General features: G+C 41.5%; 1 protein-coding gene across 5 annotated transcripts in view; it reads right to left on the bottom strand.

Moving 5' to 3' along the window:
* Positions 1-21,806, bottom strand: part of LOC102088456 (probable E3 ubiquitin-protein ligase HERC3) — a 52,349-nt gene that overhangs the window by 4,776 nt on the left and 25,767 nt on the right. For 3 of the 5 annotated variants that reach the window (XM_065061506.1, XM_065061507.1, XM_065061504.1), the window contains 17 exons: positions 20,592-20,683; positions 19,473-19,603; positions 18,689-18,849; positions 18,088-18,164; positions 17,216-17,340; positions 16,616-16,675; positions 14,173-14,284; positions 13,277-13,466; positions 11,392-11,555; positions 10,777-10,890; positions 9,481-9,504; positions 9,304-9,393; positions 7,847-8,017; positions 7,072-7,215; positions 5,593-5,759; positions 4,427-4,493; positions 2,712-2,794 (listed from right to left, as the gene is read on the bottom strand). In XM_065061506.1, coding sequence (XP_064917578.1) covers positions 2,712-2,794; positions 4,427-4,493; positions 5,593-5,759; positions 7,072-7,215; positions 7,847-8,017; positions 9,304-9,393; positions 9,481-9,504; positions 10,777-10,890; positions 11,392-11,555; positions 13,277-13,466; positions 14,173-14,284; positions 16,616-16,675; positions 17,216-17,340; positions 18,088-18,164; positions 18,689-18,849; positions 19,473-19,603; positions 20,592-20,683 — 1,972 coding nt within the window. Of the gene's footprint in view, positions 1-2,711; positions 2,795-4,426; positions 4,494-5,592; positions 5,760-7,071; positions 7,216-7,846; positions 8,018-9,303; positions 9,394-9,480; positions 9,505-10,776; positions 10,891-11,391; positions 11,556-12,059; positions 12,153-13,276; positions 13,467-14,166; positions 14,285-16,615; positions 16,676-17,215; positions 17,341-18,087; positions 18,165-18,688; positions 18,850-19,472; positions 19,604-20,591; positions 20,684-21,806 lie in introns of those variants that run through there. The other 2 variants (XM_065061508.1, XR_010472301.1) reach the window with 2 other exon arrangements.

Raw genomic sequence — 21,806 nt, 5'->3', positions numbered from 1 at the left:
GTCAGGATTCAGTCACCAGAGGAACACATCCAGTCCCTGGCCCAGCTCCTACAACCCTACGTTTGGGAAGCCCAGGAAATCACCTATGGCTCTTCTCAGCCCGCTTGGTGTTGAGGGAACCAAATCAGATCATGTCCCAAAAACTACCACTTCCAAAACCCAGAGCCTCATGGAGCCCCAACTGGGTACCCTGGGAATTTTCAGAGGCTGCTGCTGACTCAGTACCCAATAAGTCTTGCCAGGGGTTCAGCACCTTCAAAGCCGAAGCTGTAGCCTAGAGGCAGACCAAGAAAACCCTGCTCTGAGAGCTCTTGATCTGAAACTGCAAGGCCAGCTCCCTCTCTCCTGGCCACAAAGAGAAAGCAACCAAAAGAAATCAAGAAACACTCTTCACTACAGAGAAAGAAAACAGTCTTTGGAAACCTCCTCTTCAGCCTTCATGCTCTGGTTAAATAAATGCAGGACTTGTGCATTTGGAGTACGGCGCAAAGAGAATGTCTCCTCTCAGAATTACAACCCTGTTTAGCTTCAAGGGTTCCCAAGAACAGCATGAAAATAAAAATGCCATTCTGTAGTTATTGCCAAGAAACTTGTGGCAGGCCCTGGCCAAACCCTGTCTCTGGATTTTGTTAGGAGGTTAAACACCTTTATTCTACTCTCTCCTATTCTCAAAGCACCATGATATGAATACACCACCAGAATTTTATTTGTGCAATGACTTAAAAATATTTCCCCTGACTTTTTAAATTTTTTGTTAAGCACCCAACAATGCCAATGGGGCAAACTGGATCACAAAACTATTCTCTGTGGGTGGAGGTGTTACTTTTGCCTGACATTCAAGAGCAGCTCACAACTGTACTCAGAGGATAAGCAGATCAGGGAACACCACAGAATCCTTATCTCAATCTGTAGCTGAGGAGGTCATAACTGAAAGAAGTATTTTGACCTTTTGGTGGAGGAATTCTCAATGCATATGCTATGTAAGAGCAGCGAGGGATGAGTGAGAAAGTAAAAAAGAAAAATAAGGAAGCAGACTGACAAATATGGAAAATTGGAATAAAAAAATCATATACCAAAGGGGGAGTTATTTTCCAGCGCATTTGTTTTATTGTCTTTTTCCTGATAGTCACCTGAGCATTAGGGTAATCCAAGCTGATTAAGCACTTAACTATTGCTTAATACATCTCTGGCTGTTACGGTCATGAACCCTTTATCAGGAACATGTCACGTTGTGACACCCAATATGAACTCCAAAGGAGAAAGGGAAAAGGCAGGCAGTTCCTACTTGGAATTTTTCAGTCAAAGCAAACCTGTGCTTTCTTCAGTTCCCGGTGAACTTTCCTCAAGCAGGAAGGGCAGTGCCCCAAGACATGCACACAGCAAACTATTCAGACCAGGAGGGCAGCAAACTGGTCCCTGGCCTCTAAACGTAGGGGTAGAGGAAGTCATTAAGCACTGTAAGGTGGACAAATTGACAGCCATGTCTAGACTTGGATTTAGAGGTTAGCTCAAGTTCAAAACTCTGATCAAGACGAAGCAATTGCATTGTGGAATGTGTTAAGCCAGTGGAGGCACACACTAGCCTTTCTCCTTAAGGATTTTTTTCTGTTGTTGCCTATCCTGACTTAATAAACAGTTGCAGAAGCTAACTTGGGTGCTCTTCCCAAACATCCACTCAGCTAGAAGCTTTTCCTCCCCCTAAGTCAGTATGGCATAGAGTAGAAAAATGGCTGTTTTTCTTTTGAGTGTATATGCCCTGCCTAAAAACCTAAAGGTGGCATTTCCACCTTCACTTCACTGTCACGAGTGTATATTAAACTCTCATCTATTTACCTGAACCACACCTTCTCTCTGCAGGGAGACAGACCTACACTGCTCCATCTCCACGTGGGTTTTGCATGGAAGCAGCTATTTAGCTGTAAAACTGCACCCTTTTAGGCAGCAGTAAAGTAGATAAGAAGGTAATACAGACAAAGCTTTTGTTACAGCAACAGCTCTAGACACAATCAGAACCCTCTCAAATAATCAGATTAATAGGAAATTACTTCATCTCCAAGCTTGCCAGTAAGGTCTTCAGCAATCCCAGCACAAGCCCCTCACCATGCTGCTGACTAGTCACTGGATCACACTGTTTTGCCAGCAGAGAAAGAATTTGAATGTTGCTTCAAGTAACAAAGGCATTTGTAGAAATCCAATTACAGGATTATGAAAAGAAAATAGCTTAGCAGTTGGGAAAAAAAAAGGGGGAAAATGGTAGCTGTGCTGCTAATAACTCTCAGGTGTTCAGTCAAACAGAAAGGAATCTATGTGCAGTAGGGCTCCAGAATTAATAGTACAAACAAGTTTGTCAGGCTCGGTTTTGTTGGTCACATACAGTTCCTCTCTAAACCACCAGGAAGATTAACATTCAAGGGCCAAAATCATGTTGCAATCTCTATTTACCATGAGAAAACTTTCAAGGGTCTACATGAAGGCCTTTTATAGGGAAAATGTCAATCCAAAAGTGTGTGGGACATTTTCCAAGCATCAGTGAAAAGATGAAAATTCACTTTTCCTTCAAGTGCCACTAGCATTCGGTAACTTCTGAAGAATTAATCTTAGAACTTGGTCATAGTGGTTTCTAACTCTCTCTCACATTTCACTTCAGCCAAATTTTCTGCGGCATTGCACCCAACTTCACCACAAGTCCATCCCCAATACGCTCCACTTACCTATTGTCCTTATGCACCAGAATTTTATCTCCATCTTCAATTAGGTTCTTCTGCTCTGTCACACCATAGCTTTCCCTGCAGATCTATACAAAACCAGAAAATTAATTTTACCAGAAGTACTTCTCAGGCCTTATGCCTGCAAAAAGACACACGGTTCTGTTTTACAGTTGATGACTGGCATGTGAAGGGTGGGCCGGAGAAAAGGGTACACAGAGAACATTTTTTCTCTGCTCCAAATGCCCTACATGCTTCACCACCTTCCATCATTTACATATGCTGTAGGATGGCTATTAAGTCTAAACGCCGACTCAGGAAGGAAAAAAGTATTTATTTTCAGTAAAATTCCTGTGCAAAAAAGCAAGAGACTGATAACTAAAAAACTGTATTTAACTAAGCCCACATGTTCTGGCAACAAAAAGGACTCCTTGTTTTTTATAACAAAAGCTCAGGTTAAATTCATCTATTCACACTGCAAAATGGCACAACCACAGGCAGCTTCATGCTTTTGCACAGCCCAGCGTGGCACCAGTACAAACATACAAAACTGGTCATATGGAGAAAATGCAAAAGGGTCAATTTTCAAGTTGCCATACAAAAAAAAAGGCTCAGATTTTGACATGCAAAACAAGCGATTAATTCCAAGGTTTCGGATATTAGTTATTTTTCATTTCAAAGTTTTATCAGATGTATCTGTATGTCTCCATATATTATGCAGTATATAGTGCAAGAAAGAGTAAGAACACTATTTTGTGTGAAAAGAGAATCTGGAAAAAATCTCTCGTGTCACTTCAAAGGTTTTTTTGGCGTTTTTTTGTTGTTGTTGTTCTTTGTTTGTTTTGTTTTTACACAATCTGCATTACCATCATTATCGCCTCATCCTGAACTGCAGCTCTGACCTGCATGAGACACAGTCAGATCCAGATCTGACTCACTCCAGGGGAAAGTTTGATCTAAGAGACTTTTAAGTGTTCCCATTTATGGACCTAGGAAACCGACAAACCTCTCCTAGCTTGGCAAGGATTTTCTTGATAGTGTGTAGTAGTGTTTCCTGGTACCTTGGTTTTATCCCAGGCAGGCCCTAGACAGAGAGTCAAGAACCTAGATCAAGCTCAAGATGAACCCATCACTCACAACCTCTCAGAGCACCATGACTTTACAGGAAAGACATCAAAACATGGAAGCCCTTACTCTGCCTGAGTCAGAGAAAAACATAGGTTGGAGAATAACAATGTCATATCTCTTTGTGAGGGTCTAAACGTTTTCTAAGAAAGTCTGACCAGGAACACTCACTACAAATTTTTAAATTAAAATTATTAATATTATGACAATAAGGAAAAATCATAAATTGTGTTAGCATTTCAAGAATTGACCTATAGATGTCAAAGCCTAACTTCCATTTTCAAGGAGGATCTAGGAATTCACTTCTCATTGTCTAGTGTGAGAAGCTGGCCACTGGCATTTAAGTCACACGCCACAGTGACAACAAGGCTATTTCGAAAACCACTCTGCTTCATCTACTTACTGGCTCAGTTTTCATGACCATGTACAAAAGAAGAGAGTTGACAGCAAATAATTTTAACATTTGAGCATTTAACATTAACATAGGATATGTGCTACAGGCATAGCTTGGAATAAACCATAATACACATGAATAAGTAGAGGGGCTTCAACTGTACCATAAAAATCACAGAGATTATACGTTAAAGGTGTCTTACTGTAAAATTCAAGCAGAATGTTTCTTCTACATCTTCCCCAGCGTAATCCAAAAGTTGCTGCAGACTCCTACATAACAGGTAGGGAAAGAAAAGAGAAAAAAAAATATAAGCGATTCAAAAAGCCATACATCTAACAGGGAAAAGAAAATTAGCAAAAGTAAAGAGAATCATACATCTGGGTAGTAGGATTGCAAGAAAGAATCTGAGTCACCTGAAGGGGTAAGAAAGAAATACACCCCAAATAAAGAGATGCTTTCTTAGAGGCACAATTGGTCAATATAGTCCATGCCTAGCTACTATATGGATCCCTTCAATGATCCTGGCATTAGAATCAAATTACATTTCTAGTTCTTAGATATTTACGCCATCACCACACAAAGGTCTGAAGGAGTAGAAGAAGAGGGGATTATATCTGTATCCCCATCATGTAGAAAATAATCTTCTCCTATGCCTCAAAATCCTGCTGCTGTCTTCCTGACATTTTACCTCATTATTGTTAAATACAGCTGTACCTCTGTGCAGATAAATGAGATGGCACCTCCAAAGAAAAAAGACGACAGCAGTCATACAGTTGGATCTTAACATTTCAGTGTCTGAGGGAGCCAATATCCCCATGCAATTAGGCAGATAAGATTCAATACACCATTTAGAAAAAGTGCGTCTTTCACCCTATTCAACTCCCTTCTTTCTGGCACGGGAGCAGGTCAGAGTTACTCTGGTTCAGGGATGGGACACTTCAGATCCTACGGACAGTTCCCATCCCGCACTACATCATGAGACACACAGCAGATCTGCTTGCTAAGCCTGGCTTGGGAGAAAGGTTGAGGCTAGGATCTGGGATCATGCATGCAATCACATAGTAGAGGAACAGGCTCCCCAGCCCTGTTTTCAAAGAAGTGTGGTAGTTATCTTTTGGCTGTGTGGATATCCGGTTCCTGTGGGTACAGAGGTTAGAGCCTAAGCAGATGGACTTGACAGCCTGTGGGAGAGAAGTCTTACATCACCAGCTTATGTACTTTCCTAGGATCACAGCCTCCCAAATTAACCAGTCACTCAAAAGGATCAGAAGATGGTTTTTTTGAACAGCTTTTACCCAGTTCGGCATTTCTTGTTCTCAGGTAGATGGTCTCCCTTCCCAGAAAGGCTGCAAATCTCTTTTTTCATACCTTCCTTCTGTGGGTGATAGCTCCTTCAAATCCTCTAGGCAGGGCTTCACATTCAAGAGTTTTTTGTACAGAGCCAAGGGAAAGTGAAGGTCTACCACAGTGAAATTGTATATTGCAAGACCACATACGATGCCAATCAAGTGAAACCAGTTGTGTTCTACAAAACACTGCAAAAATCAAACCGAGAAATCCTGGTAAGAGACACTGTCAACAGTGCTTTCCTCCATGCACTAAGCAGCCAGACCATGCTTTTCCAACAGGGACAAAATCAGAGAGTTCCCAGAAGGTCCCAGTTTGGCTGTAAATTCCCTGCTGGAGTGTGGCACAGAAATGAAGATTCAGAAACCAAGCACTATTACTTTCGTAAGCCATTATTAGCTGTGGAAACAGCAACAGCTGCTTTCCACCTTATCTGCCTTTTACTCCCTTTCTACACACCTCTGCATCTAGACGTTAACAAAACTTTGGTGTTTGCTATGTACTGCAAGCAGACGTTCTAACAATTCTCTCCCTATGACCCATCTTATTTTCTATTAAAAACTTATGCATAACCACAGTGCCACCCAGGCACACATACCAACAGAGGTGTTGGTACACTGGCCTTCATTCCTTCACATATTTACTCTCACGTTGGTATGTCAGTCACAGACTGCCTGCCTGTATTTGTTAAATGTTGTAAACATGTGACTATTGTATTTTCAGTACTTACACTGTCATTACTTTTAGTGTCAAAAGGCTTGTTTTTATAGTATTAACATGAGCAGTAACTGCTCCGTAATACTGTTTACCAAGTTAAAAGGTGCCATGTAATTTACTTCCTTGTAAAATGTGATTAATAAATTAAAAGAACATCCACCAGGGTAGTTACACCTTAAGAGAAGACTGACAACATCATTTCCCATCTTGCCAACTAAGTGGGTGAAGAAAAAAGGACCTGAACTACCACCTGCAGCATCATATCATCTGACAGGTACAGAACTTGGACACCCTTCCAAAACCAACTAATTTTCACTACAAACCATGTTTCTTGACATTTAAGGGCTTCCTCACGTAAGGCATTAACAAGTTTAGACCCTGAAGGTGATAGTGATGCGCAACTAAGTGGACTGATTGCAATTACATGAACAGTAAGGGAAGCACAAGAAGCCATTATGACCTTAACTTCCAGTTCTAAAAGCACGATTACCACATTCATGATAAACAGAGTTCTACTAACTGTCATCTAACACTTAATATGAGTTTTAGTATGGGATAAGAATAAAGAGAGAGAGCCAACTCTTTAACAGAGACAATCATCACAGTTCTACTAAAGCTAATGGATCTATACTAATTTCCACTGACTGAAAACAGAGCTCACTTTCTATTGTGGGTGGAAAATGAGGGGAAGATTATTTCTTTCCCATAGTTTGCCACTAAATTTCTTGCCATTTAAATGCAGTATATTATTTCGACCTGTGTGTATAAATGGCAAGGGCTTACCGTGTCTGAAAACCACAGGAGGTTTGACTCTGGGTAGTAAGTGAACATGCCATAGATGGGGTTGAGGAGTTCTTTTAACAACAGGAGGAAAAACTCCTTCGTCACTCCTCCAGCATCAACAGCTTCCTCACCATCAAAGATGACCTGTAGAAAAAGCAGGTCAGAAACAGGGATGCTGACCTGAGACTGAGTGAATCAGACATCCTTCTAATAGAGAGCCACAAAAAACAATTTGTCTAACATACCCAAACCCATCACAACCCATGAGCCTGGTCCAGTGCTCTGCTTGCAGGAAGGGAAAGAGAACAGGGGATGGCAAATCACATATTGTGAAAATGTTATGCAAATCATAAATAACCACCTGTCCACCCAACAACAGAAGCAGCAACATGAAAGCAGCTGCTGAATTTTGTAGCAACCTCTCAGAGTTACAACATGTTCTATTGTAAGTGGCCTGTTCCCACAGAAGAGCAAAACAGAGTGTGAATAATATCATATAAATGTTTCCTCCCTCACCCCTTACACAGTAGACACACCAGGAAAAGACTGTAAACCCCCTCCTTGCCTTCTTGTAAACTGTTCACTGCCAAAACACTCTGGGGGTTGGAGAGGAGAAAGCCTCAACCCCAGCACTGATTAGATCAAGTGTCTCTGTGTGCTACACCTTTGGAGAAACCACTGTACAGTACACTGGTGAGGTGGTATCATGAAGGGCTAAAAGGCTGCAGAAATGTCAGCTGGATGAGAAGGTGCTAAAGGCGCAGGGAAAACTTACTTTAAGAGGCTTTTTCAAATCAATGTCTGAATGGATGCTCAGCTCCCTTAAAGCATCACCAACTAAGTTGCTCCTGCGAACATGAAGTACCAGGAAAGGGCTTCTGGCCAGCAGAGGCTCCAGGGTGAGAAGCATGAAGACATTCTGCAAATTTGCACCATTTATTGCAACCTATAAATAAGAAAGAGGTGAAAACCAGCTGCTGCTCAGCTCCCTTCTTCCTGTGGAAGGTATATAGTTAAAAACTATGTGCCTGGTGTTCCTTTTTTCCTTACTCTTTTAGTTTGGTTCCCCCAGGGTACAAGGATTACGTGCTCACCTGTGCGTGCATGTGTTGCCTAGTTGCCCCCTTCCCCACTTCCCACACCAACACCTTTTGAGTCCACTGATCAATTCACCAAATTTGAGCAGAGACACCAAATTCCTAAACACTTCTGACATCAGCCAGGTGCGTGGGAAGAACACTTTATTTGTGCTCTTACTGAGGCAAGAAACTCAGTGTGAACACAACCCTCGTAAGAGTCAGAGTCCAAGAGGGAAAGCAGGGTTACTAACATACCAAACGAAAAGCCAATTGACAACCACACCTTGCAAGGCACCAAAGAACCCATCACATACAATTCAAAGCTCTCATCTACATGGATTTTCTGGCATTGAGTAAGGCACAAAGTCCAGTCAAAGCTTTGATCACACACAGTATTTTTATTCTCACACATCATCCATAGCAAATACACATTTGTAAACTCAGTTTAAAAGTCAGTTGAACCCTAAAACAGAAATCCACTGGAAACCAGGCTTTCACCTTCCAACACCCACAAAAATACTGGTTTCTTTGGCCTCTAATTGATTGTCTTCATAAAGATTCTACCTCTCAAGACCACAAAGCCTTTACCAGCCTGCTCTCCTGCCAAGATAAGGCAGATACACTCCTCACAGCAGTGCACTGCTCACCAAATGGGCTCCTAAAAATACACACAAGAGGGTGACAAAATGAAAGCAGAAGGTGACTGTAGCTTCTGAGGGCAGGTCAAGTCGTCTTTGCCTTGCTGCAGGCTGTATGTTCAAGCGGCCATAGAAAACTAAAAGATGGATATTACATGGAACCGGCACCATGGCCACAAGTAACTAGTGACAGTTTTCCACTCTGAAGGAACCTGACACTCAAGGGCCTGAATTCTTATCCTTGCACTATCATAAATACACAATCACTCCTTCCCTATATAGTTTAAATTTCCACAGCATGCACATCTGGCAGTTCTGATGTTACCAAACATCAAGCACTGCCTCTGCAATATCCAGGACAAATAGGCTCTCCAGCTACTCTGCTCCCCTGTATCATGGAAATAATGAAATGCTGCACACACTAACTCCCAGTGAACTCCTCTCCTTGCAAGCACCAATGCAAAAGGCAGGAAAAAAAGACATGGGGCAGGAAAACTGAGAGAGAGAAGGATTACCTGCATCTGTAGTTCTGCATCTGTCTGTAACATCTTAGTCTTAGCCTGAGCATCAAAGATGAAAGGATAAGAACAGAGTGTCACAGCATCCTGAAAAAAAAAGCAGGTAAATTTGTCCCTGTTTACAGTTTCCATAGCCTTTCTTTAAATTAGAGTAATGAAAAACTGTTTTCTTACCTGCATGATAGATGGTCTTACTTTCTGCGAAGGAAAAGGAGAAATATTAAAATCTTCTACTCTCTTGATTTTGTGTCTTGTACTTTTTTTTTTGATGGACTAGTTAAAAAGTGACCCAAATAAAATTTTTCTCCTTTGGGACCAACCACCCAGTTTTTTTCCTCTTAAAGAAAAGCACAGGAACTTCCTTCAAGAAAATGCGCAAGTCTAATTCAAAACTTGCACATCAAACATTACTACGAGGACTAACTGGCACAGAAGCCTGTGTTAGTCTGCCACAGGTGAAACTTACTCTTAAGAAGAACACCAAGAAAAAACACCCCCCAAGGCAGGGACTGTATGAAACAACAGGAGAGAAGTAAGGCCACAACATGACTCCTGCAATGCAAATTACTCAGCTCACCAGACATATCAATACATTTAAACTATCACCGTTACATAAACTTGAGCCAGTATTTTGTTGTCCTGCTCACTAAAAGCAAGCACAAAACAGCACTATTTAAACAATGGAAAGTGAGGGATGGGGGACACAGCATGCACAACATTTAGAAAGTCCATAAAAACACACACAAAAATTAAAGCTACTGTCAGGTTTTGCTCTTGCAGCGTCCCTTGGCAGATTTTTTTGTGTGTGTGTTTCCTCACATTTGGGATTCCTTTCCTTGCTATAAATAAACTATCTCACTGATTTCCTAAACAGCATCTTCCAGTCGTCAGTTTAGTTCTCCTTTCTTACAGATTTGGAAAGTGAGGCATAAAAGAGGTGAAGGGTCTTACCCAAGATCAACCAGCAGGTTACTGGAAGAGCCAGGAACAGAACCCACATCTTGAGTCTTGGTTCAGTCCCCTAGCCAGAATGCTACACGGCCTTCTCTTACAGAACAACCTTTTAAGATCACTGGCTACATTATTCACAATACCTGCCTAAACAGCAGAAGTAAAGGGTAAAAATTAAAGTTTTAGAATATGGGATTTTGCTCCTGAGGTCTCAATTACATTAAAAGGATCCAGTGCATGAATTAATCCCTTGTGCAAGGATTGAATGAGATTCACATGAATAATCACAGAGATGGTTGCAAGTGTTAGTTAAATATTGTTAGCTCCAGCTCTTCGGACAGCCTTATTTTAAGTCAAATTTATCAAGCCACTGTGTACCAAAATCTGAGAGACTGGACATGTAGATGCTCCTACACAGAATACATTACAGTGTCATTAAGGATATTAAAAATACAGATCTCTACAACCAGAGAGACAAACATGGACAGCTATTTCATGAATATACATAAAAACTCTTACCATTCCAGCCTGATGTAAGAACCACATGAGATAATCTTCCTGAATGTCCACCAAGCTGGAAATCTCAGGGATATAAAACTTATCATATTCTACGTGTTTAACCTTCTGATTTACCTAGCAAAGAAAACAGATTTTTTAAAAATACGGATATATTCAACCTTTTTCTTAGAACAGGCAGGTTTGTTTTCATAAAAACCAGTTATAGCAGCTTCCAACAACAGGCCCCAGAAAGTCTCACAAAAAACACACTGTCACTTATATTTTAGTATGAACCAAGAAGAATCAAGATAAGCTTCCTTCTGACTTCTTTTAGTTCCCCCTCCTCCTCACCCAGATTGACTAGCACCAGCGCAGTGAGAACAGAAAACATGAGACAGGTATTTGTGATGCCACAGTGCACACAGCCTGGTGGCTCAGCAGCATTCTTTAGGGTAAATTTTTTCTAGAGTTTGAGATGGGACTAAGCACCTTGAATTAAGGAAAACCACTAACATCTTCCTCATGTGGTGTCTTGGTGGACAATGACACAACTCACAAATCAGGGCTGTGATCATGGCAAAAGGCAGCCAAGGCTGAACCATCTTGAGACAACACACACTCAGGCTTCCCCCTTACCTTGTGGAGCTTCTCCAGAAGTTTGAGAGCAGCTGTAATGTAGCTACTGAACAGGACTGGGATCAACAGTGTCTTTCTTCCACTGAGGAGGTAAACCACTGCGCCTTTGTAGAGGTCCACTAGCCTGAGGAAATATCTTGGGGACACTTGAGACCACCAGTTATCTGGAAAGCAGAGGAACACCTATATAAATCCTGAATTAAATTCCAGAGTAACGTCTTAATACAGAGTTACAGCTGAAAAGAAGGGAACACGCCTAAAGATTGTTTCAAAAAACTTCCCTACTTCTCTCCTAACTATAGCAACAGGAGAGTGTGCAAAGAGTCAGCTAGATACCAGAAAATTAAAAGCTCTTCCCTTTCCACTCATACAACCACCCCAGTCATTACCCAGTCCCAATCCCTGATCAGTGTGAGAGCCCCAATTCAAGGTTTTTCAGCCTTGAATTCAAGATACTGCTTCAACTAACTTGTATTCAAGATGCCATAATCTTGCGGGTAAACCATTGTCTCTCATGAGTGATAAAAGAGCAGTTGCCTGGGCAATTCTCTGTAGTACCATATACTTTTCTAGCAGGTGTCAGAACCTGGCACATCTGCACAAAAGGTCTGAACTTCCCCTCTTTAGAAAGGCTGATTTATTTGTTGCCAAAGACAGGTAACCCTTACCTCTCCTCTGAAGGGACCCTGACTATTAGCTTCTTTGTTAGAACCAAGCCACCTGCAAAGCAGAAGGTGGAGCCTGGGAAACCATCATGTCAGCTGTTAGAAACAAACACCAATTTATCCTCTCAGGAGTCATCACAACAATAGATTCTGGCAGGTAGAAGTATAAGAACTCTTTACATTTCTGTATGCTAACAACCACAGTGGACTACGTACTCCGAGTAGAGGAGGAAACTTTGTTCTAAAGCCTCTTTGAATAGAAAAAGTACATCACTGAACTTCAAAATAAATTGTACCAGAGCAACGCTCCTGGACATGTGAATGCATTACATAGCATTTTACATGGTAATATGAGATCTAGTGTACGATAATCTTAAGAAACAGAGTAAGATAACAAGTAATAGTAACAATAACAATAGTAACGATCATTAAGTAGTGTATGTTCTGCTTAGCTTAGAATAAGCTCACAGGAAATATTATTAGCAGAAATTAGCATATTCAGAAGTGGGAAAAGAGGTAGGGTGTTCAGCTTGGTCACAGACCAGCCAATAGATTTTTCTGCACCTTATACAGGACAAAGTAACTTTACATAATATTTAGTATATTATTGTATTTACCTTATACAGAAAGGATATTCTAATGTGCAAAATATCTGATTAAATTTAAGAACATAAGACAGTTTAATCTTCATTATATACAAAATCTATGTTCAAATAGAGACACGCAAATTTATCTGGAAATGACTCTCTGAATGCAGGTAAACTGGATAAGGTAAATTAGATTAACCTCCCTAGTAAAACGTCTTTGAAATATTTTACTTCTAACTTAAAACAATTCTTAACCTGAATTTTCTCTCTCATATATTATCCACACCACCATAAATGTTGTATGTTTTATATTATTGTAACTAACTTCCCATATCTCACCTACACAGCACATTCTTAATTTCCTCATAGTTCATGTTTAAAATTCAAATTTTATATTCATAATTATTTAGGGTTTTAAGGAAAGGATTCCTTGAACCAGCTTGGTTCCCAGATGCTTTTTAGAGGCGACTGCTTCATAACACTATATCACAAATAATAACCAATTATCACTGCAGCCATTTCAACAGAACAAAAGAATTAAACACAGAAACATGACTGAAAAACCTAAAGGCACCACTTTGTGTCCCAGCTGGATACTGAGAGCAACGTGCATCTTAAACGCCAGCCTCTTACCAAGAACTTTGCTGGGGTTGGTATCTAGGCGAAGAATAGCCATTGCCAGAGGGAGTGTTAACGTGATATAATACTTGGAGTCTTGGAAGGGTGGGAATTCAGGGAGAATCAGGTAGATCCTCATCGCCTCGACATCTGGTGGTGAGCTGGACAGCTGAGGAATCAAAAAACTTTCAAAGCTCTTCAGTATCTAGGGGAAAACAAGGCAAAAGAAGGCATTTTATCCCAGGCAATAGAGCACCTGCAATGTAGATGATATGCAAGAACTGATGAACTCAGAATGGGTGGACTTAACATCTTTTGCTCACAACCTCTTAAAAACACTCCACAGGACAGAACTAAATTCCGATTTTTCCAAAATGCATAAACATTTGGATAGGTTTTTCCAGGGCTGGCTAAATGTTAGTTAACCCTTCTTGTTAAGGTCACACCCTTGGTTTAAAAGTCAAACCCAGAGAAAAAAAAAGGTGCAAAAACTATGGCTAAAAAATTGCATCGGGAACATACATAGTTTTATCCCACAGCTCTGCACTCATGAAATAAATCCTTTGAGTTGGAATATATTATACAACCATAAAATGCTCAACTCCTAACAGGCAATAAATAAGCACATAGTCATTATTTACAAATATAATACACAGGGAATTAAATTTGGCAGTCATTTCAAGTATTAAATGCCATGAGAAATATTTAAAAAAACAAGTCTTAGAGACACATTTTGAGAAAGTAAAATTCAGCCCAGGTCAATGGAAAAGTATCCACTGATATGATAAAGGACCTGGCCTGCATACCTGCAATGCAACCATTCTCCACAAAAGCTGCTGTTACTTGCACGTTACAGAGGGACAAAGCCTTTATTTCCCTTATGAACACCCAAAATCCCAGAAGTGCAATACCTGGTCTAGGAGAATGGAGTGCTGAGAGCTCATCAGCTTCTCAAACAGCACTCTGGTGGAGTTCAGATCAATCCCTGGGATCTTCGGACTGGTTTTAAAATGTTCATCGATTCTTTTAAAAAAAAAAAATCCAGACAGACAGGCATAAGTTTAAGGAAGAGACACCATCACCTGCATATTGGCATGGCCTGTGAGTAAGCAATGGAGAAACAACCTCTGCGGAATTAATCAGACTAAGCAGAAGTTGGAATCTTCTTGCTAAAGACAAGATGGGCCACCCTCCTTTCTGAACTCCTCTGGGCCTTGGTTAGGGTTGGGATTCTTGCAGAGAAACACTTTATCGAAGTCTTTGTTTTCCCCAAGACTCCTTCACTGACCTAAAAGCCTACCTAAGTAGGCCAAACTGCTTTAAAAACTATAAAATACATACCTATCATATGTATTAGGATGCTCTGTGGTGTCTTCATGTACACTGGTTTTTACAGCAAAATCTGTTTAATCACACTCAGTAAGAAAGGGAAGGGTGATGCGTAAGAAGACACTGACTGCTATACAAGGGAACATCAAATAAGGGTTTTTGAAAGAAAACAGGGGAAGATATTCTGAGTAGCTTTTTGGCAATTACACTCTCAAATTTTCTAAAACGAAACAACCACCACAATCAAAAGCCCACACAGCTGAGAACAGGCTTCACGTGTCTTTAGTTTCAACAAAGATGTGCTGTCCTTTCTGCTGTGCTTCAAAGGCTGTAATTTACTCAGGCAACCTGTGTAAGGGGGATAATAAAGGCAAGCCTGAGGAGGACAACAGCCTAACAGCCACACCTAGCAACACTCAATGTCCAGTCCAGCAGGTAAGTTACCCAGCTCGGTGTCTAGAGCATGATCAGCATCTCTGGCAGAGGCCCTCACCACGATTATCTGCAGCAGAGCTGCACACAAAACCTTGCAGTTGCTAGTAAGAAAAAGGTCATTGACACCATCCCATCCACCTCAAGGATTTCCCAAGTCTGTCGCTACTCACCCGAGACTGTGCTGTACTAGACACTCTGAAGGAAAAGGCAGCTATTAGAGATGGGATGGCATTTGTGAGTTTGGTGGTGTGGCTACAACAACACAAGAAGCTAAATGCAGCCTGCTGTAGCAGAATGGCTATTTCCATCACAGCACAGGCACCGAGCCGGAAATAGCTCCTCAATCATGCTGCATTACAGAGCGCTACAGGCTGTGATGTGCAGAACCAGTACTGAAGCGTGCCCAATCACACAGCCATGGAAAAGCTGCTTTTCCATCTAAGCCTGTGTACCACAATACTGTATTGTAAACAGGACCATATGGCATTAGGATACTGGAGGGATATTTCTATCAAGTGCACTGTGATGTAAGGCTTCAAGTATAAAGGTACATGGCTAAATACACCCTCACATCACTGTACCGTGGCATCAAATTTCATCACTCATTTGTTCAAAGATCTTCTGTAAAAGTTAAGTCCTGCACTAGCCAAGACATCACTAAAGTGGAAGGAGAACTGCATTGGGGTGATGAAGTCAAACTCCACTCAACTCCACATTCAAAGGAGAAGTGGGACTATTCACAGTGGCTCAACAATTTGGATACCTCAACAAGTGCTTTAAGCCAACATGACACAACTCTCCTGATGCAGTAACACACTGCCTTGTCATAACCCTACCAGAGAAGAAACCATCGCACAGGCAGAGAAACACATTAATAATCATTAAATTGTTTTCTTTTTCAAGTTGCTCTTGGAAAATATTACTCACAGTAACTAAGCTTTTCTTCACCTAGTTACAGGTCGTTTACTCACTACATCATCATAAAAAATTTCTCCTCCTCCTCCTCACCTTATGCTGTTACCTCCCCAACATTCACAGACATAGCTTTGACTCAGCTATGCATATTACATCCTCGTCACCACCTATTGCTAGTTACACCTATTTGAAATTCCTGCTTTTCTAAGCAGGAGCACAAAACTTTCCACAACTGATGTCATCTAAAAGGAAAGTGCTCCCATGTTGCCCCAGACGTATCTTTCAAGAGCAGCCTGTGTTGAAGTACACCTTCACATATACCAGCCCCCATCAGACAGCTCAGCTGGGTAAAAAACTATTCAGATACCCGGCATCACTCATTTCCCTTAATGTTGTATTCCTATCCTTCTCTTCTAAAGATGTTGATATTCATTTCATAAGGAAAAATAACACTTGTGACAATTCCAAGGAATGCAGCACCACTTAGAGTACACTCACCATGCACTTTCTTAGACCATTCACCTTCTTTACCCAGCTCTGAACACCCACCTCTTCACCTCTGCCCCTGTCTCCTGTCTGATCAGAAAAATCAAATCCCGCTGCAGCAGTGAGTGAGGTAAAGGGATTCCAGCCTGCCTCAAGGGAAAGCCACACTTCTGTAAGTTTGCCACTTACTTCTTCTCCAAGAAGCTCCCATTCCAGCAAGCAGCTGAGGACAGGATCTGAACAACATTACTGTTTGCAGCAGGAAGACAAAAGAAAACAGAAAGAGTGGTAATGAACATACCTCCCAGCAAATCTCTTCAGCTCTCTTAACTTCCTTCTATGGGAAACAATGTCAGGATCACCCCTTCAGAGGAGCACAGGGTAAGTGGTTCATTCAGGATCGCTCTCTTTGAAAGGAGGCTTGTTAGCAGTGACTCCTTTCCGCCTATTCTGCCCTTCTCATGGCACACAGGGGAAGGAATTTAATCAAGTCTGTTCACAAGTTCTTAATGCTTTTCATGAACTCTAAGCACACACTGAAAGACAACTTTAAAATCTGTTTCCCACCCACCATTTGCAACGTTCTGAGGCAGCTTTAAATTCTTCTGTTTTTGCTCAGAAGTGCTAACCTGGAAGCCTTGTGACTGACAACTGTCCTCCCCTTGTATACAACCAAGAACCACACTTGAAAAGGCTGCTAAATTTCAAGTGAAAGCATGGCACGGAAGCCAACCAAATTATTTAAATAAAACTTTCAACAAAAGGCTTGTCCAGTGCCACAATACCTACTTGAAAGAATTAGAACTGTTCTTTTCTAAAAGCTTTTGCCTCCAGACATCTATAGTTTCATCATTTATTAAAGAGGTGTAACGTGTTTCATTTATGGTCCGGAAATCATCAGCAGGCAAGGAATTCTGTGAGAAGATACAGATTTCAGCAAAGACAAGGCTTGTAAAACAATTTCTTCTAATTCATAATTTCTGTTTTCTATATATAACTGATAGCTTCCTTAATGTAGCCTCTGAACAGGTTTGGCTAAGAAGCTGTGGCATTACTAATAAGTCCAAAAGGAAAGGCATGGAAAGGTATGAAAGAGAAACAAGATCATCATCAGATACATTTTTAAAAAGAGGAAAAAAAAATCCTTAAGTGTGCCAAAGCCTTATTAAATACAGCCATACATATATAACTACAGGCTTAGTACATTTATTCTAGACCTATTTCCAGGCCTCAAACGCGTATGTCAAAGAAATAAGAAGACGGAAGCAGAAAAACCAATTCAGCATCCAGCCCTCCATCCAGCATGTCTTGACAGAACACCAGTGTTTGCAGTTCACAGCCCTACACCCTAACCACACGGACCTGTGTCTCAGGAGGAAAGCAGCCCCTCACTTCCAGTCTGCAAGGGAGACTGGACTCACCTCCCTGCTGATCAAACTGAAAGCAGTGTCTTCCCAATGACACGCTTCTAAAGGAAGGCAACTTTCAGCCACCCCTAAAAAGTAAAACCCTATAACAACTGTCATCGCTTGTAAGGTTTTTAAGGCAGAACAGACTCCAAAGCAACAGTTCGCTTTTGGGAGATATGACCAAGCCCAAATGATGCATTGTGAAGGCTGGGACAGGGCAGCAGACTCAAGAAGATAATTAATTTATTTTACCTCATATTTGGAGAAAAGCACAAATGTTTGGTCTCCTCCAGAGAAGATATGTTTAACAATGTGATATTTACAGGCATCTGTTGAAGAGACACAGTTGTGTTAGAGGCTGATGAATGCAAGTTCCTACTGTGCCTCTTCCCCACATTTGCACTGCCTGTCTCTCAGGATTTACACTACAAGGAGCACCCATGTTCCTTGAAGTTCAGGCTAAAATCAGTTGGAACTCAAGCACTGTAGCACCTTCTTGAGAGATACACCAGGCCTGGCAGGAGGGGAAAGTTGTAATTTTTAAACTGCAATGGAAGTTTTAAAGAGAAACCAAAGCCCTCAGAAATCAGCATTAGTACAATTTCATGAAGCCTCACGACCGCCCGATGTTGAGCTCTGCCATGAAAAGCAAAAGGGAGAGGCTTGTCCAGTGCCACAATACCTAACAGCGGGAGCATGAGGTCACCCAGTCATTTCCACAGGACAGGAGCATGGGTTTCTTTTGCTGTTTCAAGAACTTCCACAGAACAATGTCAAGATGTCTTCAGAGAGCCAGAGGTGAAATGAAGTTATTTATGTCCATTTGTGACTCCCAATTGCACAGAGTACATACCAGGTTTCCCTGAGAGTTGCCCATTGTGAGCTGCCCAGTGACCCTTGACAGGAGAGGGACACTTAACATTGCATGTGTGCCCCGTTCCCAGCTGGCCTCTCGTTCCACAGCCAAATGCATAGATCATTCCTGAAGAAGGCACAAAGGCTAAAGTGTGATGTCTGTAACAGAGATGGGTACAAAATTCGCACCTTATTTAACAAATGAGAGGAAAAAAAACCACACACTAAAAAAACAAATGCAGCCTAAAATTCATTCTCCATTCCCCTAGGCCAGAAGCTGGTAGAAAGCAGCATCTAACTTAGCACCAATGCTCTGTTTTTGCCACCTGATGGCACCAGTTTATGGGATGGAGCTCTTTCGGTGGACGTGACAAAGAGCAACATGTGCCAGCATGTGGCTGGTATCAGGCTCACAGATGGAATTAGCTTAGTCATTTGCTAAGCCTGTACATATCAAAAGGCAACAACACAGCACCAGTATTACTAACCCTCTTGTCATGAAAGAGGCTGGAAACTTGCAGCCAAAGGGGCTGCTGCTTTAAAGTCTTGTTGAATTATTAAGATGGAGAGACATCTTTTACCAGGTTACAGTGAAAGGAACAATCCCAATTAAAAACCAACCTTCTTTAGAGGGTCTGAAAATTCTCACAGGAAGTAAAATTTAAATCAACATAATTCTAACACAAAGGATACAGAAGCAAGACTATTCTCCCTATTTGCAAAGACTCGGTGCCAGCATTCCCCTCCACCAAAGAAAATTTCTGACTGCACACAAGACTCACCTGCCACAAGCAATCTGGGATACTTCACTGCCCATCAGTTCAAGAACTCTTCGGGGGTTCACTTCATCATTCATGGAGTCATGTCCCAGTTGCCCACAGGAACCTGCACCGAACGTGAACACCCCTCCACTCTGTTAGCAAACCAAACAGCATATTCTCCATTTAGGGACCCGTAACCCAGCAGCATCTCTCTGACTGCAGTTTCAGTATGAGCCCAAGCTTAGGCAGAGATTGCTGGGGATTTCCAAAGGATTCAGAAAAGAAACTTGGATTCTGCTAATGCAGCTTCCAATTAGCTACTTTGCCACCCATCACAGACAAACAAAATTATCTTTAGGCATGTCTACATTAGATAAGCTTCTCCTCACCATCACCGGATGAGTCCAAGATCCCTGCAGATTTAAGTATGGCTGAACAGCACCCATTTCCACAATACTTTACACCCATCTCTGTCAGCAGCTGATCAGAAAGACCGCAACCTTTTTCTTTGAATAAAAGCTGCTACGGAACTAATCTTCTACAACAGCATGTTTCCTACAGGAATCCCAAAGCCAGCTGTTTAATTAATTTTACAGTAGTGTACACTGAGCCACTAGAAAAGGAAGTAACACATAGGAAGTGGCAGAGGTGAGGCAAGAACTGAGTAGCAGTCTTCTAAATCCTAGCCCTGTCCTCTGTCCACTAAACTATACTCCACCATGAAACAGAAGGTTTGGAAATGAAAACCTCTTGTAAATTCTGTGAGTGATTGCTAATGTTTCAGTTAAAAACCCATTTTGACTTGCATTTTATTCTGATGTATAGTATCATTCTCTTTTCATCTTCCAACAAAATGCTATTTTCACCCCTTTGGATGTATGTTTGTTCATTTTTTTGCTCAAAGCTAATTTCTTTGAGCAATTAACCTGAGTTTTATTGTCAAAACCAGCAACAGATCATGCTGGCAATGAATCTCAGAATAAATTAGAAGATGACTACACTTTCCATTTAGTTTCTTTTACTGGGGTCGGATGGAATACAGTAATTCAACCTGTTCTTCTCCATTGTTACCCAGGAAACTAATGTGAAACCATCAGGCAGGCAAGACAGCAGCCAGGGCTCCCAGGGTGGCATCTTTACCTTTGTCAGAACAGCTGTGTGTTCCTCTCCACAGCTGATGTAAACAACCTTCTGAGACCGCAACAGCTTCACATGACAAGGGGATTCTCGGTCTGCATTGAAGACAAAATAAAGGAGCTCTTTCATTAACACAAACCTAAATGTCTGAGAAAACCACTGACAAGTCTGATTTTCAGATGCGTTCTACATGTGCAATGGAAGCCTCAACAACTGGGGGGGAAAAACCCACATCTTTGAGTACTTCACTGCTGCATTGCCCTTCCGATTCTTAAAAGCTTTGTCCTGACTCAAAAAAAAACCATCCAGAGCAAGAATGCAAATATTGAGAATCTTGTATCAAATCAACATGCACTTGCAGTTTAGGAGGTATGATGAGTGCAGCCTAGCTACGCCCACCTTCCGCCTCATGTTCCATTCCAGACTCCCCACTGATGACTGCAAACATTTGTTTCCAAAATCTTGCTTGGACCTTTTCCAGACAGAACAATCCTGACACATGGCAGACACCAGCACAACACATGACCAGGTGAATCCCAAGGTGTATTTAAATGCCTATCCTTCCTTCTGTTGTCATCCTTTAAGAAGAAGATCCTCCTACTTGCAAAGGCTAATCTCTGCCAACTGTCAAATGATGGCTTTTCTCCTTTGCTCTGACATTCTCACTATTAGAAGTGGGTATCCTGAGAATGAACAGACTAAGCACGTGTGGGGAAAGGCAAGGAGGATTATAAGCACACTCAATTTACCTGCAGCTGAGGTGTACAAAAACACATATCATATTAAGAAATGGATATTAGGAAAAAAGCCTTCATGGAAAGGGCTATCTAACATTGGAACAGGCTGCCCAGGGCAGCGGTGGAGTCATCATCCCTGGAGAAATTTAAAAGGCGCACAGACAAGGTTCTTAGGGACATGGTTCAGTGCCAGAGTTAGGTTATGGTCGGACTTGATGATCTTAAGGGTCTCTTCCATTCAAAATGATTCTATGATTCTATACTACTTGTTGTTTAGTCTTGTATGTCAGACAGCAGAACACCTGTGTTCAGACAACACAGGTCTGTGAGAGTCTCAGAGGCACCTTATCAAACATGTTTGACATTCTTGCCCTGCTGTCGTAAAGATCAAAGCACAGGGTTAAACTACACCTGTGTGAATCCCTGCAATACATGGTGCTGGTGTGCCTCTGCTCAGGTGCTGCTTCAGGGATTCTCCAGC

Source organism: Columba livia, chromosome 4 (genome assembly GCF_036013475.1).
Source record: "Columba livia isolate bColLiv1 breed racing homer chromosome 4, bColLiv1.pat.W.v2, whole genome shotgun sequence".
In the NCBI taxonomy this organism is placed as follows: domain Eukaryota; kingdom Metazoa; phylum Chordata; class Aves; order Columbiformes; family Columbidae; genus Columba; species Columba livia.
Note: the sequence above shows the minus strand (reverse complement) of the source record. Positions and strands in the feature narration are given on the sequence as shown.